This window comes from Stegodyphus dumicola, chromosome 1 (genome assembly GCF_044657685.1).
Source record: "Stegodyphus dumicola isolate Sdum_Otavi_A_Nest chromosome 1, ASM4465768v1".
Taxonomy (NCBI): Eukaryota; Metazoa; Arthropoda; class Arachnida; order Araneae; family Eresidae; genus Stegodyphus; species Stegodyphus dumicola.
Genome location: NC_140768.1, coordinates 213,904,376 through 213,926,367, shown reverse-complemented (window position 1 = coordinate 213,926,367; position 21,992 = coordinate 213,904,376). Strand labels below are relative to the sequence as shown.

At 30.1% G+C, this 21,992-nt stretch overlaps 1 protein-coding gene across 7 annotated transcripts in view; it reads right to left on the bottom strand.

Annotated features, from left to right (window-relative positions):
- Nucleotides 1-21,992, bottom strand: part of LOC118199718 (bifunctional FAD diphosphatase/FAD synthase-like) — a 54,459-nt gene that overhangs the window by 12,154 nt on the left and 20,313 nt on the right. For 2 of the 7 annotated variants that reach the window (XM_035371634.2, XM_035371635.2), the window contains exons 3-5: nt 21,199-21,462; nt 18,946-19,101; nt 8,460-8,596 (exon numbers count right to left, since the gene is read on the bottom strand). In XM_035371634.2, coding sequence (XP_035227525.1) covers nt 18,954-19,101; nt 21,199-21,462 — 412 coding nt within the window. In that variant the 3' untranslated portion in view covers nt 8,460-8,596; nt 18,946-18,953. Of the gene's footprint in view, nt 1-2,876; nt 8,597-18,945; nt 19,102-21,198; nt 21,463-21,992 lie in introns of those variants that run through there. The other 5 variants (XM_085825322.1, XM_085825332.1, XM_085825308.1 and 2 more) reach the window with 5 other exon arrangements.

Sequence of the window (21,992 nt, the reverse complement as noted above, 5' to 3'; positions counted from 1 at the left end):
AACCATCTACCAAAGAAGCACGTATGTGTGTATATATATAATAACTTAAATGAGTCCACCTAGTGTAATTTCATAAAAAAATTTAACATTTCTAGGTTAGAGTAGAGTGAAAGGTATTTGTATTATCGCGAAGTTGTTTCATTTTTCGCCAAGTTAAGGGATCTGATGTTTTTTTAAGTGAAAATAGGTGGACGTGTAGAAGGATACCAAGTTTGTGCAAGTCAAAGAATTGCACAAACTCAGTATCCATGTACCGCCAATTTTCGCAAAGGAGTACCCGCAAATATACTTATATCTTAAAATTATATTGCTGATTTCCCATTCTGCATTTCTTCCTTTATTTATTCTTCGGTTACATTTAGGTTGTTATTTTTAATTAATTTATTCATATCCATTAATAGGTGCTTTCTCAGGTTTGGATTGTTCCCGCTATAATTATGCAGATTTGCTGTTTATCTATTACCTGTCCTCATTTCACATTCACATAGCTTGTAATATGCTTTTTTTATCTAGTTTCACTCTTTGTAATGAACTAGATCTTAAACTTGGGAGATTCAGAGAGAGTATTTTGAAAGGTGATATTAAATTTTTTCACGTTATATGTAATTTATACTTTAATTAACACAGCAGCTATAACATGAATTTGAAAACTTATTCACATTATCAAGTCACCTAGTACCAAGTTATTAAACAAAGAAATCAATCAAACAAGGGAAAACACCAGCAACTTCTGTTGAAAACTGAAGCACACGTGTTTGTAGATTAAGATTGCAGGATTCCCAGTGGCCAATTTTTATTCAAGCATAAATAAATTATTATTATAATAAAATAATTTCAATAGATACATTATATTAACAAATATGAATTTTATAATGCATTAAAACTTTTTAGGCATCAAAAAGTAGCACGAGGAAATAATGAAGTTGCAAAAATTTTGCAAAGTGGCATAGGCATAAATTTTAGTAGCACAGGTTTGTCAGAAGTAGCAAATTTGGGAAAAATCGCAAGATCTGACGACGCTGATCCAGAAGGCCAGCTTGGAGGGGGCCCCAGGGAGGAGGAATCCTAAGTCAGGAAATAGTATAAACCAGTCAAAATTATTTGAAAATGAGATTTCGAAGCTGAAAAAAAGGCCTGTAGGGACATCCTATAATATCACAGGGCTTCCTATAACATCAAATTGACGATTTTTAAGTGAATTTTCAATCTCAAGAAGGGGGGGAAACACTGATTTAATTTTGAAGAATACGGCGCTGCAAAACTGTGAAATGCACTTTTGAGTCAAAAATTCAGTAATGGAAAATGCTGTGTGATAAATAGCATTATCATCAGCATCTTCAAGCATCAAGAAAATTCAATTGCTCCTCCTGTCTTCATTACAGTGAGTCCTTCTGGGCAATCTTATATTAACGTGTGCCATGGACGCAGTCAGCTGATAAATGCTCCCGTTTACATTGTGTTAAGTGTTGTTTCCAAGCACATTTTTTTATAGTCACTATACTATTTATATTTGGAATGTAACCTAATGAAAGTATTTGAATGATTTGCTTCGGATGTCTTCGCGTATAAAAAGTTTTACTACTCCAAGTTCCAAATTAAAAAAAGGTTATAAATTCTTGCTTAAATTATTTGCTCTTTTCTGTAATTGTTTTAGTTTTAAGGCATGAGTTGCCTATTTTAGTTATTGCTTACTTTAAATATCATTTATTATTACTTTTGTTATTATTTCTATTATTAGCAGTGATTTTAACATCTTGATTAATATGATTCAGAAAGGCAAAGAGAAAAATAAAGAAAAAGGAAGGTCACAGAGAAAAGAAATGCGTATGGTGTGGATGGGTAGCTGTAGTATTCCAAAAACAATAATTATGCACTTTCTTATTTAGTAAAAGGAAACACTCCAGAAAAAATTTTTAATATATACATATGTACAAAAGAAAATTAAAATAAATTGACATCTCTATTTTAAACCACTACAGATGCACTCAGGTGATCAATGTTTATGTTTACAAACAATGTTTCCGAAAATGAGAGAAATCAAACACAATTTGAGAAAGACCATTTAGTGAAAAAAATTTAGTTCTCTCCGTGCACTGGAAGAGTTAATATCAATGTTAACACATAAAAAAAATTATTTGAGACACATTTTTGAGAACTGAAACTAAAGGCTGAATGTTAGACAGGATACAATTACATTGGTTGTAAATTTAAAATGACCAACCAATGTAATTGTACCCTGCCTAACATTCAGCCTTTAGTTTCAGTTCTCAAAAATGTGTCTCAAATATTTTTTTTTATGTGTTAACATTGATATTAACTCTTCCAGTGCACGGAGAGAACTAAATTTTTTTCACTAAATGGTCTGATTTCTCTCATTTTCGGAAACATTGTTTGTAAACATAAACATTGATCACCTGAGTGCATCTGTAGTGGTTTAAAATAGAAATGTCAATTTATTTTAATTTTCTTTTGTACATATGTATATATTAAAAAATTTTTCTGATAAAAACTGTATCATTAATTTTAAGATTATGGAATTAGATTTAATTTGGGACTTTGTGTTTATGAAAGTCTAGAAATGCAGCTCTTGAGAAGATTGAAATTTATTTTCTTTATTATATATTATCTTCAATGAGCCAGTATGATCTGTTTCCTAGATAGTGTGTACTCTGTATAAGTAAACAACGATAATTATGTTAATTTGCTAATGGTAGTTTTTAGTTTTAGTTCTTCTTTTTCTAGTTTTCCATCATGCCAATTTATTCAATAAAAAAAGTTGTGAAAATTTAGTCAATCGAATATGAGATTTAAATAATTCTGATACTAAATTGCAATTCATAATTAGGAAAAAAGAGATACGCAAATGCTTCAGCAGAAACATTACCCTTTTGTTTATGACATACTTAAATGCATATATATTGCCAGCTACAAAATTTGACTGCTTAATAATTTGACAGCTATAAAATACACTGTTTAATAATATAACAAAAAGAGCCTAAAAATAATTTCACATACTTACCTATCTTATGCAGCATGTTTGCAAGTTCTTAAACCAAAAAGACATTTAAAAAATTGCATCATTTAATAAAACTTTTCAATATATGATTACAGAATTATACATATAAATAAATTAATTTTATAGCTCTTATAAAACATAAAGCATTACAAAAATTGCTTTCTAAAATTTTCATGTAACCACATTCTGATTCACAAGTAACTACTTTTTTTTAAAAAATTGCACTTTTAAAAAAAAGTATTTTTCAAGATATTATTTGACATGCTTTAAACATAATTCAATGTTTTTTAAAATATCCAAATTGAGTATTTTTCAGCTGTAGCATGGCAATATCATATCTGTCACGTCACATAATTATTAAGTAGAAATCATATGCAGTGCTTTGTATTAATACAATTCTTTCATTCGTAACAGCAGATAATAATTAAATTTTAGAAACAATAAAATTACAGAAGATTGTTAAAAATTAATGCACATCAAATATCTCATACTCACATAAAATTCTTTTATAAAAAACACATGGCTATAAAACATGAATATTTATTATGGCATTCTCAGAAAGAAACAATTTTATCATTTTCGTGACAGGAAATAATAAACTCTATGTTTTTGTAGCCAGCATTCGTAGAGCACTTGAATCCTTTGTAAAGCCTTCGCAAATGTCTTTGTAAAGGAAAAGGATCATTTTATAGGATTTTGTAAGAAACCAGCTCATATTAACATTATAACTTGGGGGGGGGGAAACCCACAACACTCCCATGCAGCTAGCCTATTCACTAGGAAGCTTATAATCTAAACTGATGTACAGCATTTGATCATCTCAAAATGAGGGCTGGAATCTATTGTTAATGCAGAACTTAAAAGTAATAGTTACTGAAACATGCTTTTAATTTACACTTTCCTGCAGTTTATATTATTCTTATTTGTTTGTGAGTATTCATAATAGCAAGAGGACTAAACATTACAGCTACCAATCTTGAAATATGTAAAACCAACAGGTTCTGCTGTAAAAACTGGGAGTTTCTGAAAACTTTTCACACTCTGCAGCAATGCAATTTCAAAAGAATTCTAAACTGATTTAAATTCACTGTATAATGTATGACTCAGGTTACTGAACTATTTATGTGATACTGGTGTTAAATTTATTAATATTTAATTAGATATTAAGTTTGAGTAATTTTATTTTGTAATTTCCAAACACTTTTATATTGGCAAAAACTGAGTAGGGATTATTTTATTTATTAATGCAAAGCACACAAAGATTACTGCCTATGGGGAAGGACAGATAAGAGGACGTTCTAAGGGAAATTTGCTCGATCGGCTGAATCTTCACAGACTCTTCCACAAATGTCAAAAATAGATTCAGACAAATATTGCATTTTCAAACTTTCGGACTATCCTTAAGCACAGTGACATGCAAGCTATCAAATCAGCTATCAAAAAGCTTGTTTACAAGCTATCAAATCATTATTAGTTAGCCAGTTTCATAATTATCTTAGATATTACAATTTTTATAGCATTATTTTAAGTAATACTGCAAACTGTGATTCACTTTAGATAGTTGTTCATTTAGTTATTTATCAGTCATTTACTTTTGAGAAACTAATAACGGGCTTTGACACTTGTGTAGCTTAAACTATGCCATTAAGCTTAACAAAATTTCATTTAGAAGATGCCATTGATAAACAAAATAATGACATTATGATAAACAAAATTCCATTTAGAAGTACAGTATAAATTGCATTCAGCACAAAAATAAAATTTATGAATTATTGAAGATCCTGTTACATAAAGAAAACGATTTAATGAAATATCACACAAAAAGAATTACCTCTATTACATTTTATAAATAAATCTTTTTCTGAAAAATTTAACATTTTATACAGTTTCAAAAACCACAATTTTATCACATAGCATGTTGGGAACAATGCTAGAGTTTGAAGAAATCACACTAGTTCTCAAAGGCACACTAGTTCTCAACAAAATAAATTTTACTTCTACTATTAAAAAAAAATCTGATGTGTACACCACATGACTTCCTTGTACGGAATATTAAATTATACGCATTTTTTCTTGCATTTTATTTAAAGTTATTAGATTGAATTAAACCTACTTCCCCAACAGGGCATAAACCACAATAGAATAAATGCATTCTTTAAAATTCACTTTGTTTACCATAGCGACATCCTGGCACTAGGTTCACTTAACAGTACTATATTTCACTCATATTACAACTCAGAATGCACAAAATGTATATCATTTAAAGAATTATCTAATCGTTGCCATATGCTCTATTCAAATACTAAATAAAGCTAGAACTATGTATAAAATAAATTAAGCAAACAAAACAAAAAAGAAACAGTTTTTCACAGACGAGTGAGTATTTCTCATTTAATTAATTCAGTTCTCACTTCACAAGAAGGCAAAAATACATAAAAACTCAAAATATCTATATGAAAAATTATGAAGTAAATCTCAAACGCTCATTTCCTCGAAAAAAATTCCAGAAAGAGTTAAGCATGATTTAATTGGCAATAATAAATGAATGCGTTATCTTTGTTGTTGCGAAGATTGGCAACAAATCCACTACTCTAATGTTTCAAATGTAAACATCAATGACCGCCATTAAAAACAGGCTTAGCGGCAATTCAACAACTTTAAAATTGCTGATAATTCTAAAAATATTGCACACAGATTTACTAAAGACATAAAATCTTTAACCGGAAGATAAAAACAACATAATTCAATCATTTTTAAAGCAAAAAATGTACAATTTACAAACATATAAGTGTAAAGAAACTGAGATCACTGAGCCGGGTAATAGAGTGGATATATATATAAATATATTTATATACGTTTGTTGAGGCCGATTGCAACCAAACTACGAGGTGCACATCTACATGTTATAGCAGTCCTATATACAAAATTTCAATGTTCTGAGGCTACTCATTTTTTACTTATGCGAGATACGCACGTACGTACATACGTTCATACAGACGCCACGAAAAATTCTCTTCAGAATTAATTTTAAAGCAGTTTTATAATTTTTTTTTTGGAGGAAAAGAGTATTTTATTCTGTCCTTATGACAGATATCACGCAAAAACATCGTTAAATTGCATTCGATAGCGGTCAAAATGGATATTTTCATTGAAATATGCTGCCTGAAACTTTTCGCGATTACAATACTTCCTTTTTACTTCGTACAAGGAAGTAAAAAGAAAATCTGAAAAGCTTTCAGATTTTATATTACACCCAAAAGGACTTTTTTTAATGTTTTGTGTGTTACCTTTATTTATTAAATATCATGGCCTTCATATTTAAACAACATAAAATTCAATTCAACAGCAATATCACAAAATATTTTAAAACAGCAAAACGGCAGAGCTTTGGAATTTTTAATACACAGTCTTGTGCATTGGCTATATAAGTGTTTTTTTCTGTACAGCGAGTACATTGCTCACTTTGAAATTGTTGAGTTTGTTAATCAAAAATTGGTTTAAAATTTTACAAAATTTGAAATAAGTAATAAAACATTTGAAACTGAAAATTCGGGCTTCCAAGTGCTCATGTTTGGTTGAAGGACTACGTTATTCAAAATTTGATGGGTCTAAGTACTGTTGTTTTTTCACAGTGCGAGAAACATTCATGAATATTCTTCATAATTTAGTTTTTTAATATTTAGTGGCAACAGTTTGAAAAGTAAACCAATGCAGAAAATGAAATGACACAAAATGCTATTTTGAGACTAATAGCCCTTCAGATCTAACACACCTTTAGCCTAATAACTGAAATGAATTTCCTAATTATGAATCAAACTCATTTTTGACAAATGAGACCATCAATTTTTAATAATTGTTGCACTAATCCCAAAACATGAAATATGAGCTCTTCTTTAATAACAACTGGTTCCAAAGGATTTAAAACCTTAGACTTAAATCTCTCATAGAATGTACAATAGCTTTCACTGATATCATCATTGCAAGTACATGAAATATTTAATGTTATACTAATAACGTTTAATAATGCATAATTCATAATTTCAAGGAAATTTTTAAAGGGCAATTTTTCACTTCTTAATAATTTTGCAAGAGTCATTTTAAGTGAAATTTCCCAAAATCCAAATGGATATGACATACCAATCGGACAGTATTGAGAAGTTGATTCATTGTCATGTAAATACTCAGAATTTAATCTTCCATCATTCTTACAAGAATTTTCATTTAATACAGAACATGCAGTGCAAAGATATTCTACAATATTATGATCAACTTTTAATAAATTTGAACAAATTTTATTTTCTAAGTGAAATTCATTATTTACAAATACAGATCTTTTTTTCCTACAACAATAATTAACCTTCTCAGGAAATAACCACAAATGGACAATTTTTAAGCAATTATAACATTCAGAATAATACTCTTTCCATACAGCATCAAATGGTGCACAAAGCATAATATGATTAAGATTAAACCATTTTAATGATGATGAAAACTCCAAGAGCATGCATGGTTGTTTTACGCTATGTACAGTTCTAAGACTCTTAAGATGGCCGATGTTCCTTGGTTCCAGAGTCTCATTTAAGAACTTCAAAGGAGAGATACCGGTGTAAAACAAAATTATCTCAATATCTTCTTTCACTATGCTGTCAAGCACAACTATATTGTTTTTCAAAAACAATGATTTTAAATATGCATTAACAGTACATGGCGTAAAAATTACAGCAATGTTTTGTATTTTTACAAAATTTAGCATTTCCTCATAATTCAAATATAAAGTACTTAATTTTAAAGGAAGCGATTCACATTCAGCTTCCCAAGTTGCTTCATTTGGAGATACTTGTTGTATTAAGTCATATACAATAATAAAATTAGCATTGCCCATATCAAGAAATCTTAATTTCTGATTCAATATGAAACCATTTAAAATGTGTGATGCTGATAGTGGTAATGATGCTTTAAAACATAATGCATCAAAATTTATTATTAAATATTCTAAAACTTTTTTTGACAAATGCCAGTCACCAACACATTTCAAGATAAATTCAGAAATTAAACTGCATAGTGCTTTAGCAACAGAAGGAGAAAATTTAGACTGCAAAAACGTAAGCACAATTCCTTTCAAATCACAGGTAAATTTTTTAAAATCTAAATGAGGAGCAGAACTAACAGCAGATGATATATACATATTTGAAAAAATGCATGGTAAATAAGACATCAGATCACTAATTTCTAGTGATATTATTTTCCTCAAATAGTTATCATCATTAACATTTACAATGCTTTCAAAATTACACATAATTTCTTTCAAGAGCAATATAAAAATCTTACTATCTTCGCCAGTTTTTTCATGATACTTATTTACAGCATTAACAATAACTTTTAATAAAGGATCAGAAAAGCAAGATTCAGATAAAACTTTCCAACTAGATTTTGTAAACATACAATGACCAGTTGATGAAATTGTTAAAGCCAGAGAATTTTTATCTATAACTTTTTCGATAATATTTGCTAGAAAGCAACAAGCATCACAAACTTCCTTAAGGGATATGGATTGAATTCCTCCAGTTTTTAAAGCCATTACTGCAAAAAAATATATAACAAAACATCAATGAGAATGCACAAATGTGCAACACATTAAAATTTAATAATGAAATTCACATTTCTGAAATTATTTTAGCAGAAAATGTAAACTCAAATCACACTACATCAAATTTAATTATTATAAAAGTTCTAAGAGCAAAACAACATGGATGCAGTTTCAGACATTTTTTCATATTTATTTGGAAGTGATTATCCAAAATTAGAAAAAAATACGGCAATTTTTAATGACAAATACAAGAAATAAAAATATTCCATACATAATATTAATATAAGCCAATTTCCCTGTACCTTTCTTAAGAAAATAATTCTTGTGCACTCTGCCCTAATCACCTGCCCATTCAATCAATCCATACATAATACATATGGCAAATACACAGCTTTCAGAAAGGTTCAGCACACAAAAGTTCATTTAAAAAAAGGATGCTTTGATCAATCAAAATTTCAAAAGAAAGTAAATAATTTGATTGTAAATAAAATATATTTAGGCATATGTGTATGTAAGACATAACAAAATATGACAGCTGCTTTAAAACATAATTGACAACCTCAAAATTAACGATTCTAGATTCGGTGCTCTCCCCTAAATTCATCTATTCTCCCAAATGCAAGATCATTCCAAATTACATAACACTGCTTGAAAAAGGTAACTAAAACTAATATTGACCAATAATAGCTTAGAATACTTTCTGCACTTGCGTAGTATATGCGAGGAATTACGTCCCTTTTTTCCTTCTCAACTTCTGCTATGCGCCAACAACTCTGCACCACTTATGCTTTCCTACCTGAAATGGTGTAGTATCTCTCTATCTGTGTATATAAAAAGTTATTGTATTGAAATATGGTTGAAAAGTAAATTTTTCTACCAAAGAGATGATTTAAGATGTGTAAAAATAAAGATGGTGAAGCTTCAGTTCAGTTTTGTTATCTGCTTCATCAAGCCCTTCACCCTCAGCCATTACTGTTTTCTCAGCCATGCCTACAGCCAGAGTTTAAAAGTACCGGATTCAAAAGTACCGGATTTTCAGAGATTCCTGTACCTTCAATTAACGGATTAAGTACAACAGAGGACAATAACTGCCATTTCTCAAATTAGGCAGTTCCAGCTCTTTGAAAGTAGTTTGCGAGTATGCAGAGCACATATTGGTTTGGGGTGGGAGAGGAACTACATATCATTAATCTCTTCACTCTCAAAATATTATTTCATATATTTTTCTCTATGTAAATGCTGCAAGATCAACAACTGCACAGTCTTACAATGGAGTCAATAATTTGTTCTGTATGGCTTTAAGTTGTTGCAGTAGCTGTAATTAAGATGTGCAGGTTGATGCAATAGCTCAAGGAAAAATTCAGTCCACATCATTAAAGTGGGACTGAACACACGGTGTTAAATAACACTACTGGTTTTGTTCTGTATTTCTTCTTCTACCCAAGTCCTCACATGCTTGGACTACAGCACAAATCTGGACTCATTTATAAGCAACATGTCAGACTATTCAGCTCTTTCTCAATTCATGTGCTGATGACTCCATTTCAGTTCTTTTCTTCTAGCTTTGATATTTAAGATGGGAAAATTGTTTTGCTTATCTAAGACAGAAAATACAAATGATTTCCCCCTTAAGGGCAGAATTTTGCTACTAAGCCTAATTTACATTAAACCATATAAAAGCATCCTTTTAAAATGTTAAATAATTATTTTTTATTTATTTTCTTTTTAAGACATTAACTGTTATATCTATTAATGTAACAACAAATATTTCTTTACTGCCACTGCTAAAGTTGAGGCATTTTAGATAAAAATATTGCTTTACAAAACTGAAATACATTTAATGTATTTTGCTGCATAATACATAAAAAAACTAACTCATAATGTAATGTCAGAATTTAATCCTAGAATGTGATGATGAAAGAGATCCTTTATTACACACAACCAGCCTTCATAAGTACATATCTCATTTATTGATTCTGTTTCTGAACAGTGAAGCCAATTTCATCATTTAATTCAGAGCTAAGTCTAGAATTTTTGTTATGTATTGCCCTTTCATTTCTAGCTAATTATTTCAGCAAAAGTAAAAAATCATCTTATAACAGACAACATAGTGGATTTTAATACTCGCCTTCATTCTAATGTTTCTGTTTTGGTATCTAACATTTTATACAAAAATAAATAAATAAATAAATACATAAAATAATAAAATGATCTAAGAAAAATTATACCTGCCCCTGAACAGAAGTCTGCACTAGAATATTTTGAAGGAGAGATGTGAGCTTTTGTCTATATATCAGAAACATATGCTCTTAAGGAAAAGGGGGCAAAATTATAATAAAATAAACAATCAAAAATAAATAGTTTGCATTCCAAAAATCAAAATATATAATGTCAGATAGTGAAGAAGAGGAATGTCAAATACTACCAACACACATTTCTCAGACAACTGTGTTTATGTGACACTAATCTTCTATGGTGACTTCTTTGTGATGTACTGTGATAACACATCTTCTAAATGAGTTCCTGTCTGCCATACATACCTAGTAGCCATCCCCGAAAGGTTAAAGGAACACAAATTTATGACCGCCACACATACAATGCTTTCCACAAATCCAATGCAGTCTTTGCAAATCTAGAGTTTTCAACTGTTATAGCAACCACTGCTCTTACAGTTAATGCAATTGCTTGTCAACTCTGCTTACATAATAAAGCCATGCACTTGTCATTATAAAATTCAATAATCTTTCAACAACCAGGTCTCTGCACAGCTGATTCATAGATATGAAATCATTTAAAAAAGCATGAAATTACAGAAAAACAAAATAATGGCACCTTTAATATATTGTCCTGCTGCAAGTTAGGTAACAGCACACCAGCATTGAGGTTCATCCAGCTACCTTTTTTAAACCATAACTGATCATATCTGATCCAATAAATAACCAGAATTATCTTTCAAAACTCTTCTTTCAACAGCTAAACTTATACTCAAATTCTTCAAAGAGATATCAGGAATGTCCAAATAACTAATGAATAATCCTGTATATTTGAGGAAAGTAAACCTAAGTGGTCACATCATATGATATTAGCACATTTTTTTATTCATTATTATTTCTCTTCTGTAGATGCAATGAATTTCTCATACAGAAATTCAAGCACATATTTTCCTTTATCAATGTACTTGAAATTGTTAGAGAAAATTAAAATCTCAATATAAATATTGGAAAGCATAGCAAAAGAAAGGACTAGAATAAATAACATAAAAGCTAACAGAAACATTTGAATATTTTATATAAAAGATCATTCTAATAGTTAGCAATCTGTGTTATGATTTAAATACACATTTATTTTATAACTGAATCCAACCAAACTCTATCTTTAAATTTTACTGCCAAATGGTTGAATTAATATTCCACTAAAATACAAAAAGATAATACTGCTTAATTATAAAACATAATATTTGTCATATTTGAAAATATTCAAAACAAATCCTTTCCTCATATGAGTCACTAAATTAGAAACCTTTTAAACTATTCTTAAAAGTAATATAATAATCACAAATTCTAATAAATATTCATTAATGAAACTTTTTAACAGATTATAGAATATCCTTAAAACAAAATATTCATTTACTTTCCCAAGAACAGGAAACAGATATTGTCTGAACTTGGTACTAGTAATACTTTGCAAAATTCTGTTTTCGACTGCATCAAGCACTTGCATTTAGAAAATTTGCTCCTGCTACACAGTTTTACTAAGAAAACCATTGTCAACAGGCAAAGAGAAAATAAATTAGAAATTATATTTTTATCATATAACTTACATTAAAAAAAAAAATCTGTGATTTACATGTATAACAGTTTGCATTTAGATAGGAGTATTTTTGTCTAAGAAGCTATTTGTCCATATCTGCACAAGGCTTACTTAGAACATGATGACATTTTTCAAACTGACTATGAACCACTATACCAAAAAACATCAGATGTGCATGGTGCCTACCATTTGACTATATGATACTACATACTACACGACCTATGATTTGTTGCTTCTAGTGCTCATCTGAACTTATTATAATACATTAATTATAGAGAATTAAGTGGTAAAAATCAATATTTTTAACTTCACAATTTCAGTAACCATTATTTAAATATGCAGGCTACAAAAGGTGAAAATATCATAGCACAAAAGCAAAATAAAATAAATACAAAAGGATAAAATTAATTATATGCAAGATGAAAATAAAGGAAGAAAGCCAAACTGATACATAAAGAAAATAATGTGCATAAAACTGAAGGCATAAAGCAGTTAATAATGATGCTAAAACAAAACATTAACTGTATAGTATTTAAAATGCACTGAAAATGCTACAACTGCAGTGAAAACATTAACAAACTTACAGCCCACAGGAATACTACTGGTATTTTAACCCACAGGTAAACTACCAATTAGAGAACCTGAATTAAAGGTAATTTCATATTTGGAATTGAAACATCTGACATTGTGACATTAACCACTTCAGATTTTCTTAAGATGGTGGTCTACTGATCATATACACTGGTGGGCAACTGCTAAGGACAGATGACAGTAGCTATAGCAATAACAAAATGGAAGGCAGGAAAATGTGGAAATTAGCTTAATACAGTAAGACGTGTTGTGCATATGCAAATTTTCGATTGCCGAAATTGTTCATCACATGATGTGTTGATAACAGACATAAAGGATTTGATGTGACCTTTGTCGTTCAAAAGTAAAATTTATATGAAGAACATTAATTCTTTCATTAACATGAAAGAATCAATTGACAAACTTATAGTCTTCCTTGGTAGTCTTCCCAACATCACTTAGATGATTTTACCCATGGCAGTATTATTGACAAGATTGAAGAAGGGCAAAAATTACAGATGTTGCTAGGGAATTCAATGTCAGCCACAGTGTTGTTTCAAGACTTTAGAAATCATTTCAGAAGAATGGAATGTGTAGCAAATGTCATGTGGGAGGTCATGCTCGTAGTATGACATTTTCAGAAGATAGGTACATGGTGCTATCGACAAAAAAAAAAAAAAAAAGTATAGCATAGCTATTGAGGTAGCAATTCAGTTACTTGCTGCTACTGGCAAGCAAATCTCCCAAAAAATGCAGTCAGACATTTGCATCAAGGAGGACTATGCACCAGCCATCCTGTTGTATTCATTCCATTGTCCAGACAGCAACACACCACCCATTTGCAATGGTAAGGCAAGCATCGTAATTGGACTTAATAGAAGTGTGCTTGTGTACTATTCTTAGATGTGAGTAGGTTCAGTCTGTTACCAGATTATAACACCAACTGATCTGACATGAGAGTAGTACTTATCACCAAGAAAATATCCAGGAAAGGACCGATGTCCAAGATGCAGTATCATTGTATGGGCTGGCATTATGATCAATGGTCACACACCCCTACAAGCGGTTGCAGGACTAGGATTGGCCTACAATACACTAATGATGTTCTGTGGTGCTGTTGGTGATAAATTTGTTTTCATGGATTACAATATAACATGTAACTGAACAGTCACTCTCCAGGGTTTTCTAGAACAGTGTTTCCCAACGTGAAGCCCACATCCCACAGAGGAGGTAATTTGATTGTTAAGGGAGCAATTTGAAAATAGTCACATCCAGAGTTTAAGGGGACAAAGTACTTTAAGATTTCCAAATTTTCTTTGAGATGTCGAAATTTTTCAAAATTTCATTTTTTATGCCAAAAATAAAGAATAATGTAAGTGATGTATACGTAAAAAAGTTTTTGAATTGCAGTGCATTTTAAATACTTTATAAAGAATTTCTGCTGTAGACATGGACATTTAAATGCTTTCAAGGGCATTTAAATAGCTGACATATTACGCTTTCTAGATATTTTTAGCACATGTCAGCCAATAAATTCATTTTATTTTTTACTGTAGGATTGACAGCAGGTATATTATTCTTCCCTTGAATGACAACAGCAGCTGCTTTTAGCTTTGTTTATATTTAGTGGTGTGAAGTTTTTAATTGAGCTTATATTTATTTCTTTCAGCCCTTAGTGAAATGAGTGGTGCAAACAAGAAATAAGTTCATCAGTATTCGGTGGAATATTTAAAATTCAGATTCATACCCACTGTACACAATGAGTGGTCATCTACGCCAACAATGCCTAATCAACGGATCAATAAAACGAGGTCATCTTGAGGTGCATTTGAAGGCAAAACATAATGCTCATATTAATTCAGATTTGAATTATTTTCAAATTTTAAAGAAAAATTTTCAAAAAAAGTAACATTAAAGTCTATTTACTGCTCATAATGCAACTGTTAATCATACTCTTAAGCTTCACTTAAGGCTTACTTAAGGCTAGTTATCAAATTTCATTACTCATCTCTAAATCTGGAAAAAGTCATACAGGGGAAATTTAATCAAACCATCAATATCGGCATTTCTTAAAATGGTTCTAGAGAAAGATGACAAAAATGTTAAAGCTATGCCACTAAGTAACAATATTGTTAGCAGAAGAATAGATGAAATGAGTGAGGATATTGAAATACAACTTGTTGAAAAGGTGAAAACAAGAAAGTTTTTTATGCAAATGGATAAATCAATTTTGAGAGACAGTGAGGCCGTACATATAACTCACGCAAGATATAAAGGTGATTTTGCCAAAGAAACGTTCTGCAAATCATTAGAAAGCACCACAACCTCCAAAGATATTCATAGTAAGCTAAAAAATAATTCAGATGTAAAAAATACGCTAATGAAAAATATAACATCTTGCTGCAGATGGTGATCCTAATTTGATGGAGAACAAAATGGGTTGCTTAAAATTGATGAAAGATGAGAATCCAGAAATGCTTCTGGTGCATTGTGTTATTCATAGGGAAAACCTGGTAACTAAAAACATTTTGCCTGTTCTAAATGAAGTACTAAATTCAGTTATAAAATAAATCAATGTTATTAAGGCTAGTGCCAAATAAGAACATCTCTTCACATTATTTTGTGAAGAACAGAAAGAAGACTATATGAGACTTATACTTCACACTGAAGTAAGGTGGCTCTCGAAAGGGAACTGCTTGAAAAGATTTTTGGAACTATTTGATACTATTAGTTATTTTTTAAGTGACAAACCTGAAATGAAAAATCTGTTAATGATTGATGGTAAGGCATCTGTGAGTTATTTAGCCAATATCTTTGAGAAACTAAAAAACTATCTTTAAGAAACTAAACTTATATATTAAATAAACAACATCAAGGAGCAAATAAAACTTTTGTCGATGCAAAAGCAAAGATACTTAGTTTCATTATCTTTATTGAATTATGTCAGGCATATATTTACAACAAAAATTTTGAAAAGTTTCATTGGCTGAAAAGTTCCATTTATATGTGATGTGATTGAAACCGCTAAACATGTTATTGTCGATCATCTGAAAACTTTATCCGCTAATTTGAAAGAAATACTTTCTGATCTGAAACCGCTTGGATGATGTAGCCAATGTTAATGGATTTGGCTGATATTTCAAATTTGTAGTATCAAGAAGAACTTGAAGAAATGCAAAATGATGAATCAAATAAAACATTATTCAATTTAAAAGGAGCAATGGCATGGCTTTATGATGAAGCCAAAATCAAATATAAAAATGCAACAAAATGTGTAAGAGAACTATTGTAACCATTTTAATCTCATATTTAACTGAATGTGGATTTAGGGCCATAAATGATTTGCTGCTATTAAAAAAAGGGTGATATCGATTGGATATAATAAAACAGGGAGACCTTGAAACTGAAGTTAACCAAATTGGAATCTGGCACAAAATCTCTTTCCAACAAGGATCTCACTAAATTTACATAATAAATAATTACTAAAAATAATACAGAGGCTGTTCACACACATTTTAGATGACTTTGCTTTGCTATAAAAACAAAATCGCCTGCATGGAAAAAAATTTTTTAAATGCAACTATATTTTTGAAAGTGTAAATTATCGTCTGCTGTTTGACAATTTGGTTTTCATGCAAAATGGCCTTCTTAAAGAAGCAATAGACTAAAGGCTATGTTTGTGCTCTTTCCGAAGAAAAGTATTCATATCTAGTTATTAAAAAATGCTGTGAAAGCCTTGGTTTTTTTGGTATCTAAAGCAATGATAGATGATACTGTCAATAAGAAAGAAAAAAACCATCAAAGAGAAAAATTGTTCATAATACATATCCAAGGAAAAAACACAATGTTTCAAATGTTGCAAAGGTAAGAACTGTAATGTTAAAAGAAAAGCATCAAAGTCAAAGGACAGTTATTATTAAAATACTCAGTATCAACTGTAGATAAAGTGATTAATGCTGATTTGAATCTTAAAAAGGTGAAAAAACGTAATGTGCATCATCTTTCTCCACGACATATAATCGAAAACAGGACGTGCTGCAGATTTTTCTATATGAAACAATTATACATATAAAAATGGATAAATGTTGCCACAACAGATGAATCTTGCATATATTTAAATGACTGAGAGAAGAAAAATAAAAAGAGATCTATTTATTATCATGAAAGAGAAAAAATCTTAGAACATGGTACAACGAATCTAAATAATTTATGATTTATTGATTATGACTGCTTCTGATTTTTGATATAACGACAAACAATTTAAAAAAATGCAGAAAACTGTTAAGTTCAACTCCACGTATTATCAGGAACGTATTTCATACCCAATTTTCAAATATGAAATAAATTCTCTTTACTCACTGTGCCATCAATCAGTAGAACTGCATCAAGACAAAGTGAGCAGCCACATCTCAAAGTCCACTAATTTTCTGGGAAAATTGGAACAGAAACATGTATCAAAACCATACTCCTGATGTATCAAAAAATGGAACAGAAACATGTATCAAAGCCATACTCCTGATGTATCATCCATAAATTTTTGGACTTTTAAAAAACGGATTGTCAAAACATCAACCTGGAACTCTCCTTCGACTTTGGAAAGCTGTTCAAAAGGAATATGATAAAATACCTCTTCCGCTACTAAAAAACGTTTCATTGTGCTGAAAATTATGGTGTAGAAAGATAGTGAAGAATAAGGGTTCTCAAATGGGGTATTTTAAAACACAAAAATTTTAGTTAAAATATTTCTGCAAATATAATGAAAATCATCTAAAAAATATGTGAACAGCTTTAAGTATTGAAAAAACTTTCATTAAAATTATTTTGTACTTAAATTTCAGTTCTCCATTATATGTTTTGAAAGATTAATTACTGTGTTTGCTCATAAAATTTCCTAGTGATTTCTCCCTAAAACTTATCATTCAAATTTCTTTCATGAACATTTCATTTTTTGAATATTAAAAATTATGTATAAGCTAGTGGGAGCATAAGAATTTTCGAGAGGAGTAGGTGGGGTATAGCACAAAAAAAGGTTGGGAAATACTGGTCTAGACAGCGAGGATATTCAATACCTAGTATGGTATTATGTATTAGTATGGCCAGCACGTTCTCCAGATCCGAATCTCACTGAAATTGTGAGATACTTTGGGGAGAAGTCTTGCTGGTCAACAATGCCCGCCAATACACAAGGGCACCCTCATCCATGCATAATGTGCAAAGTATGACATGAAATGTGGAATATTGCATCGCCCTCAATGATGATCATCATATCCTGAACTGATATCTTACGCCAGTATGCCTGCAGATAGTAATAGCATTTTTTTCACTTTTATGTATTCAGCACAATATAACCATTTTGTTTCTTGTACACTTTTTAAAGCCTTCTAGAATCCAGAGTACAATAAATTATCTTCATTGTTATGTCCTAGTATTCTGGAATTATTTCAGTTGGCATCCAAATACACTTACAACTCACCATGTAGCTGTCTGTGATCTGTCCATAGCAATTGTCCACCAGTGTATCTAATTTGGTCAAACATACAAACACTTTTTAACATGTTACAACAGTGCTGGGATTTAAAATTTTAAGGAGCTAAATATAAGAAATGGTGAAATAGTGATTAAATTAGAGATGTAACTAATCTTTAAAAATATTAAAATGAAAAAAAATTACTAAACCTAAGAAACAGAAATGGAGAAATTGTGATTAACTAATGGAACTAATTTTAAAGCAATTTAAAATATTAACAGGAAAAAAAATGAATACTTATTAATAAAATTTGAAATCATGAACTTCCCACACAACTTCAAATCAAATCTCAAATTGCAAATTTGATACAAACTTGTACTTAAGCATGTGTGTTATACTTATGAATAAAAATAAAAGCAAAACAATTAAACTAAAAATAATCTCTTTTTAATGGTATCTACTTCAATTAACTTCAATTAAAAAATTAAGAGCTACCTAAATTCTTATGGTCTGCAGCCAGATCGACCTTCTCTTTCTTCCTCAGGATTTTTTAAGAGATATGCTGGCAGGTAATAAGTTTTACCATCTTTTGTTGAATGCATAAGGTTGTCATTAGGAAGGGTATTGTGTTTGCAACCCAAAGATGTATACCTATAACAGTAATAAAATTAAACTTTTAACAGATTAATCAATTTCAATATTTCTCTGTTCAAACTCTTTGTAGAAAAGCCATGCCAAGTTCATAAAGCTATCAATATTTGAATTAGGTTGCAAGATGGCATTAGCATACTACCTATAAAAGAAATATATGAAAGAACATCATCTGGAATAATATATTTCATGTTGCAGTACAAACAGAGTTATAGCATCTTTCAACTATTCAGCATGATGCTTTATTGTCAGTAGAGAACATTTAAGCAAAGAAGCTTGGGTTTCTTTGATCAGAAACAGATCCCTATAACATGTCATAACTGTCTCTTTAATTTCTAGATTTATCCGCTTCTAACTCCACTTATCACTATATTTCTATGTGATCAACAGTTTCAGACAGACTATGACAGATACACACACACTCTTGATGCCTTCAAGAATATCAAAAACATTACAGCAAAGGTACATGTTTGAAAGGATGCATCAAAGCTGAGCAGGTAATAATTTTTACATTTCAGACAGAACTGCCTTATAAATATTTTACATGAACCTTTTGAACAAAGGAGCAAGTGTACAAAATGAGTATAATTTAATATATTAATGTATTAATTAAAGTAATATTTCATGCAATGTATTAATTAAAGTAATATTTGAAAGGATGTTGTATCAAACCTGAGCAGGTAATAATTTTTACATTTCAGACAGAACTGCCTTACAAATATTTTACATGAACTTTTTGAACAAAGGAGCACATAAATATACAAAATCAACATTAACTAAAATACATCAAATAAAAATATTAACTTCCAAAACATAGTAACATCCAAAATCATCAATTGCCATTTTAAATGCACTACAGTAAACGTATTCTAAATTCAAAATTATAACCTATAAACATTAAATAATTTTTAATCTATTTGAACTAGGTACACTTTAAATTTAGGTCATAATATACCTGATTATAAAAATTACAGAATGCATATTTAATTCAAAATTTTAAGATTCAATGAAAACGACAACATTAAACTTATAAGTAGTAATAATTTTAATATTTTTCTACATTATATTATGAACAGATCGGGCAATATTTTATGTAAGCACTGGTGGGGAAGAACTTCTACAGATAAATACAGAACTGTGTACTGCAGTGGTATAAGTAGAAATAAAAAGACTCATTTTAAATGAATCACACTAGCAAAAATAATTTTCTTATTTTCAGCACTGTATCAGTACTTCTTTGTTACAGCTGCCCCAAACCATATTTGACAATTATATATTTGCACCAAGATCTGTTATAATTTCGCCAAGCTCGAATGTAAAAATAAATAACACAATATATAATAATAACAATTATATTCGCATGTAGTTTCCTAAGAATAGTTTTAAGAATCCTTATCCTTATTAATGTTATTTTATCACATGTAATTATTCCACTCAACTGCACCACTTTCACACGTAATACTCGTACGCTGTTAGTTACACCATTTAATGGATGTCAACTCCTCTGCCCAACAATACATAAATCTAATAGCAGTGATAAATGATATTCTGGAACTGCTGAACCAATTTCCAACATGGAGGCCCTTCTTCTTTTTGCAGTTTTTAACATTGCGCTTCCAAATGGTTTCATGTTGTGGCTATTTTCACATACTCGTTGGTCAGGTAAAAACCTCTTTCTTGAAAAAATAATATAGCATCCACTTCATTACTTGGTAAATTAAGGATTGTTAGCATCATATTCAGAAAAAAAAAAAGCAATGAACAAACATTTAAATAAATAATATGAATTTGAAAAACCTCATTAAAAATGAATAATATAAGAAATGCGGCAACAGCAAAAATGCAACATTGTGCCAAGATATGACTATGTAGTAAGGTATAAAAACACGCAAGATTTTGCCGAGATATCTCGATTGATTGTCACTATAACAAAGAAGCACCGATATATCTAACAAAATTTACTAATAAATAAATATGAAACAATTTACTGCACAAAAGCAAACTAAAAAAAAAAAACAGATTCTGTTGAAACAAATTATAGATTTTATTTTCTGGCATTATTTTAAAATATATGATAGAAAAAAATTTACAAATTACCCTCTATCATACAAACTGCAGTATGGCACTTCCAAAGAACGCAAAAATGTCCACACCTGCGGATAACTCCAATTGATAAGGGGGCTAACTCTCATGAACTGTGGCCAGTCATCATCTGTCATGTGAAAAGATTTGAGATCAGAACAATGAGGATCAGTTCGGCGAGAGCCCATAAGAACAGCTTTAATATAAGGATGCTCAATTTGCAGTTTATGAAGAGCTTCTTTAATTGGTTGATTATAAGTCAGCAAATCCAAGTTATACCTTAGAGTATAAAAATCCAAATGTCAAAGCACAGAATAAGTACAAATCCATAAAAAATAGTGATACTATTTAAAAGGAAATTCAAAAAATTATTTTTAATAAATGATTATGTTTAAAGACAAATGATAAATAGCATCGCAATTTTAATAACTTTTTAATATATAATTCCCATCAAGGAGCATCTTTAAAAACTGCTAGAAAATCCTTACTTTACCCACTCATTTAAGATTTTGTAAAGTGAAAAATATGAAAATATTCCGATGACCCAATGGAGAATGCCTTCACAGTGCTTATAAAATGTAACCATGACAATATTTTCCCCTCTCTAAACAAGATAAATTTCATGTAATAAAATACAGTGAATTAATTTTAACCCTTCAGCTGTTGTGAGATTATGAAATTCTCTCTCCCCAAATACATACGATATCTGTCAGTCATATTTGTAATGTGAGCTGTGTTCAATTGTGCTCACTGTGGTGAACTGAAATGCGAACTAAGCTCATTGATGACCATCAAAAAGTATATCAGTT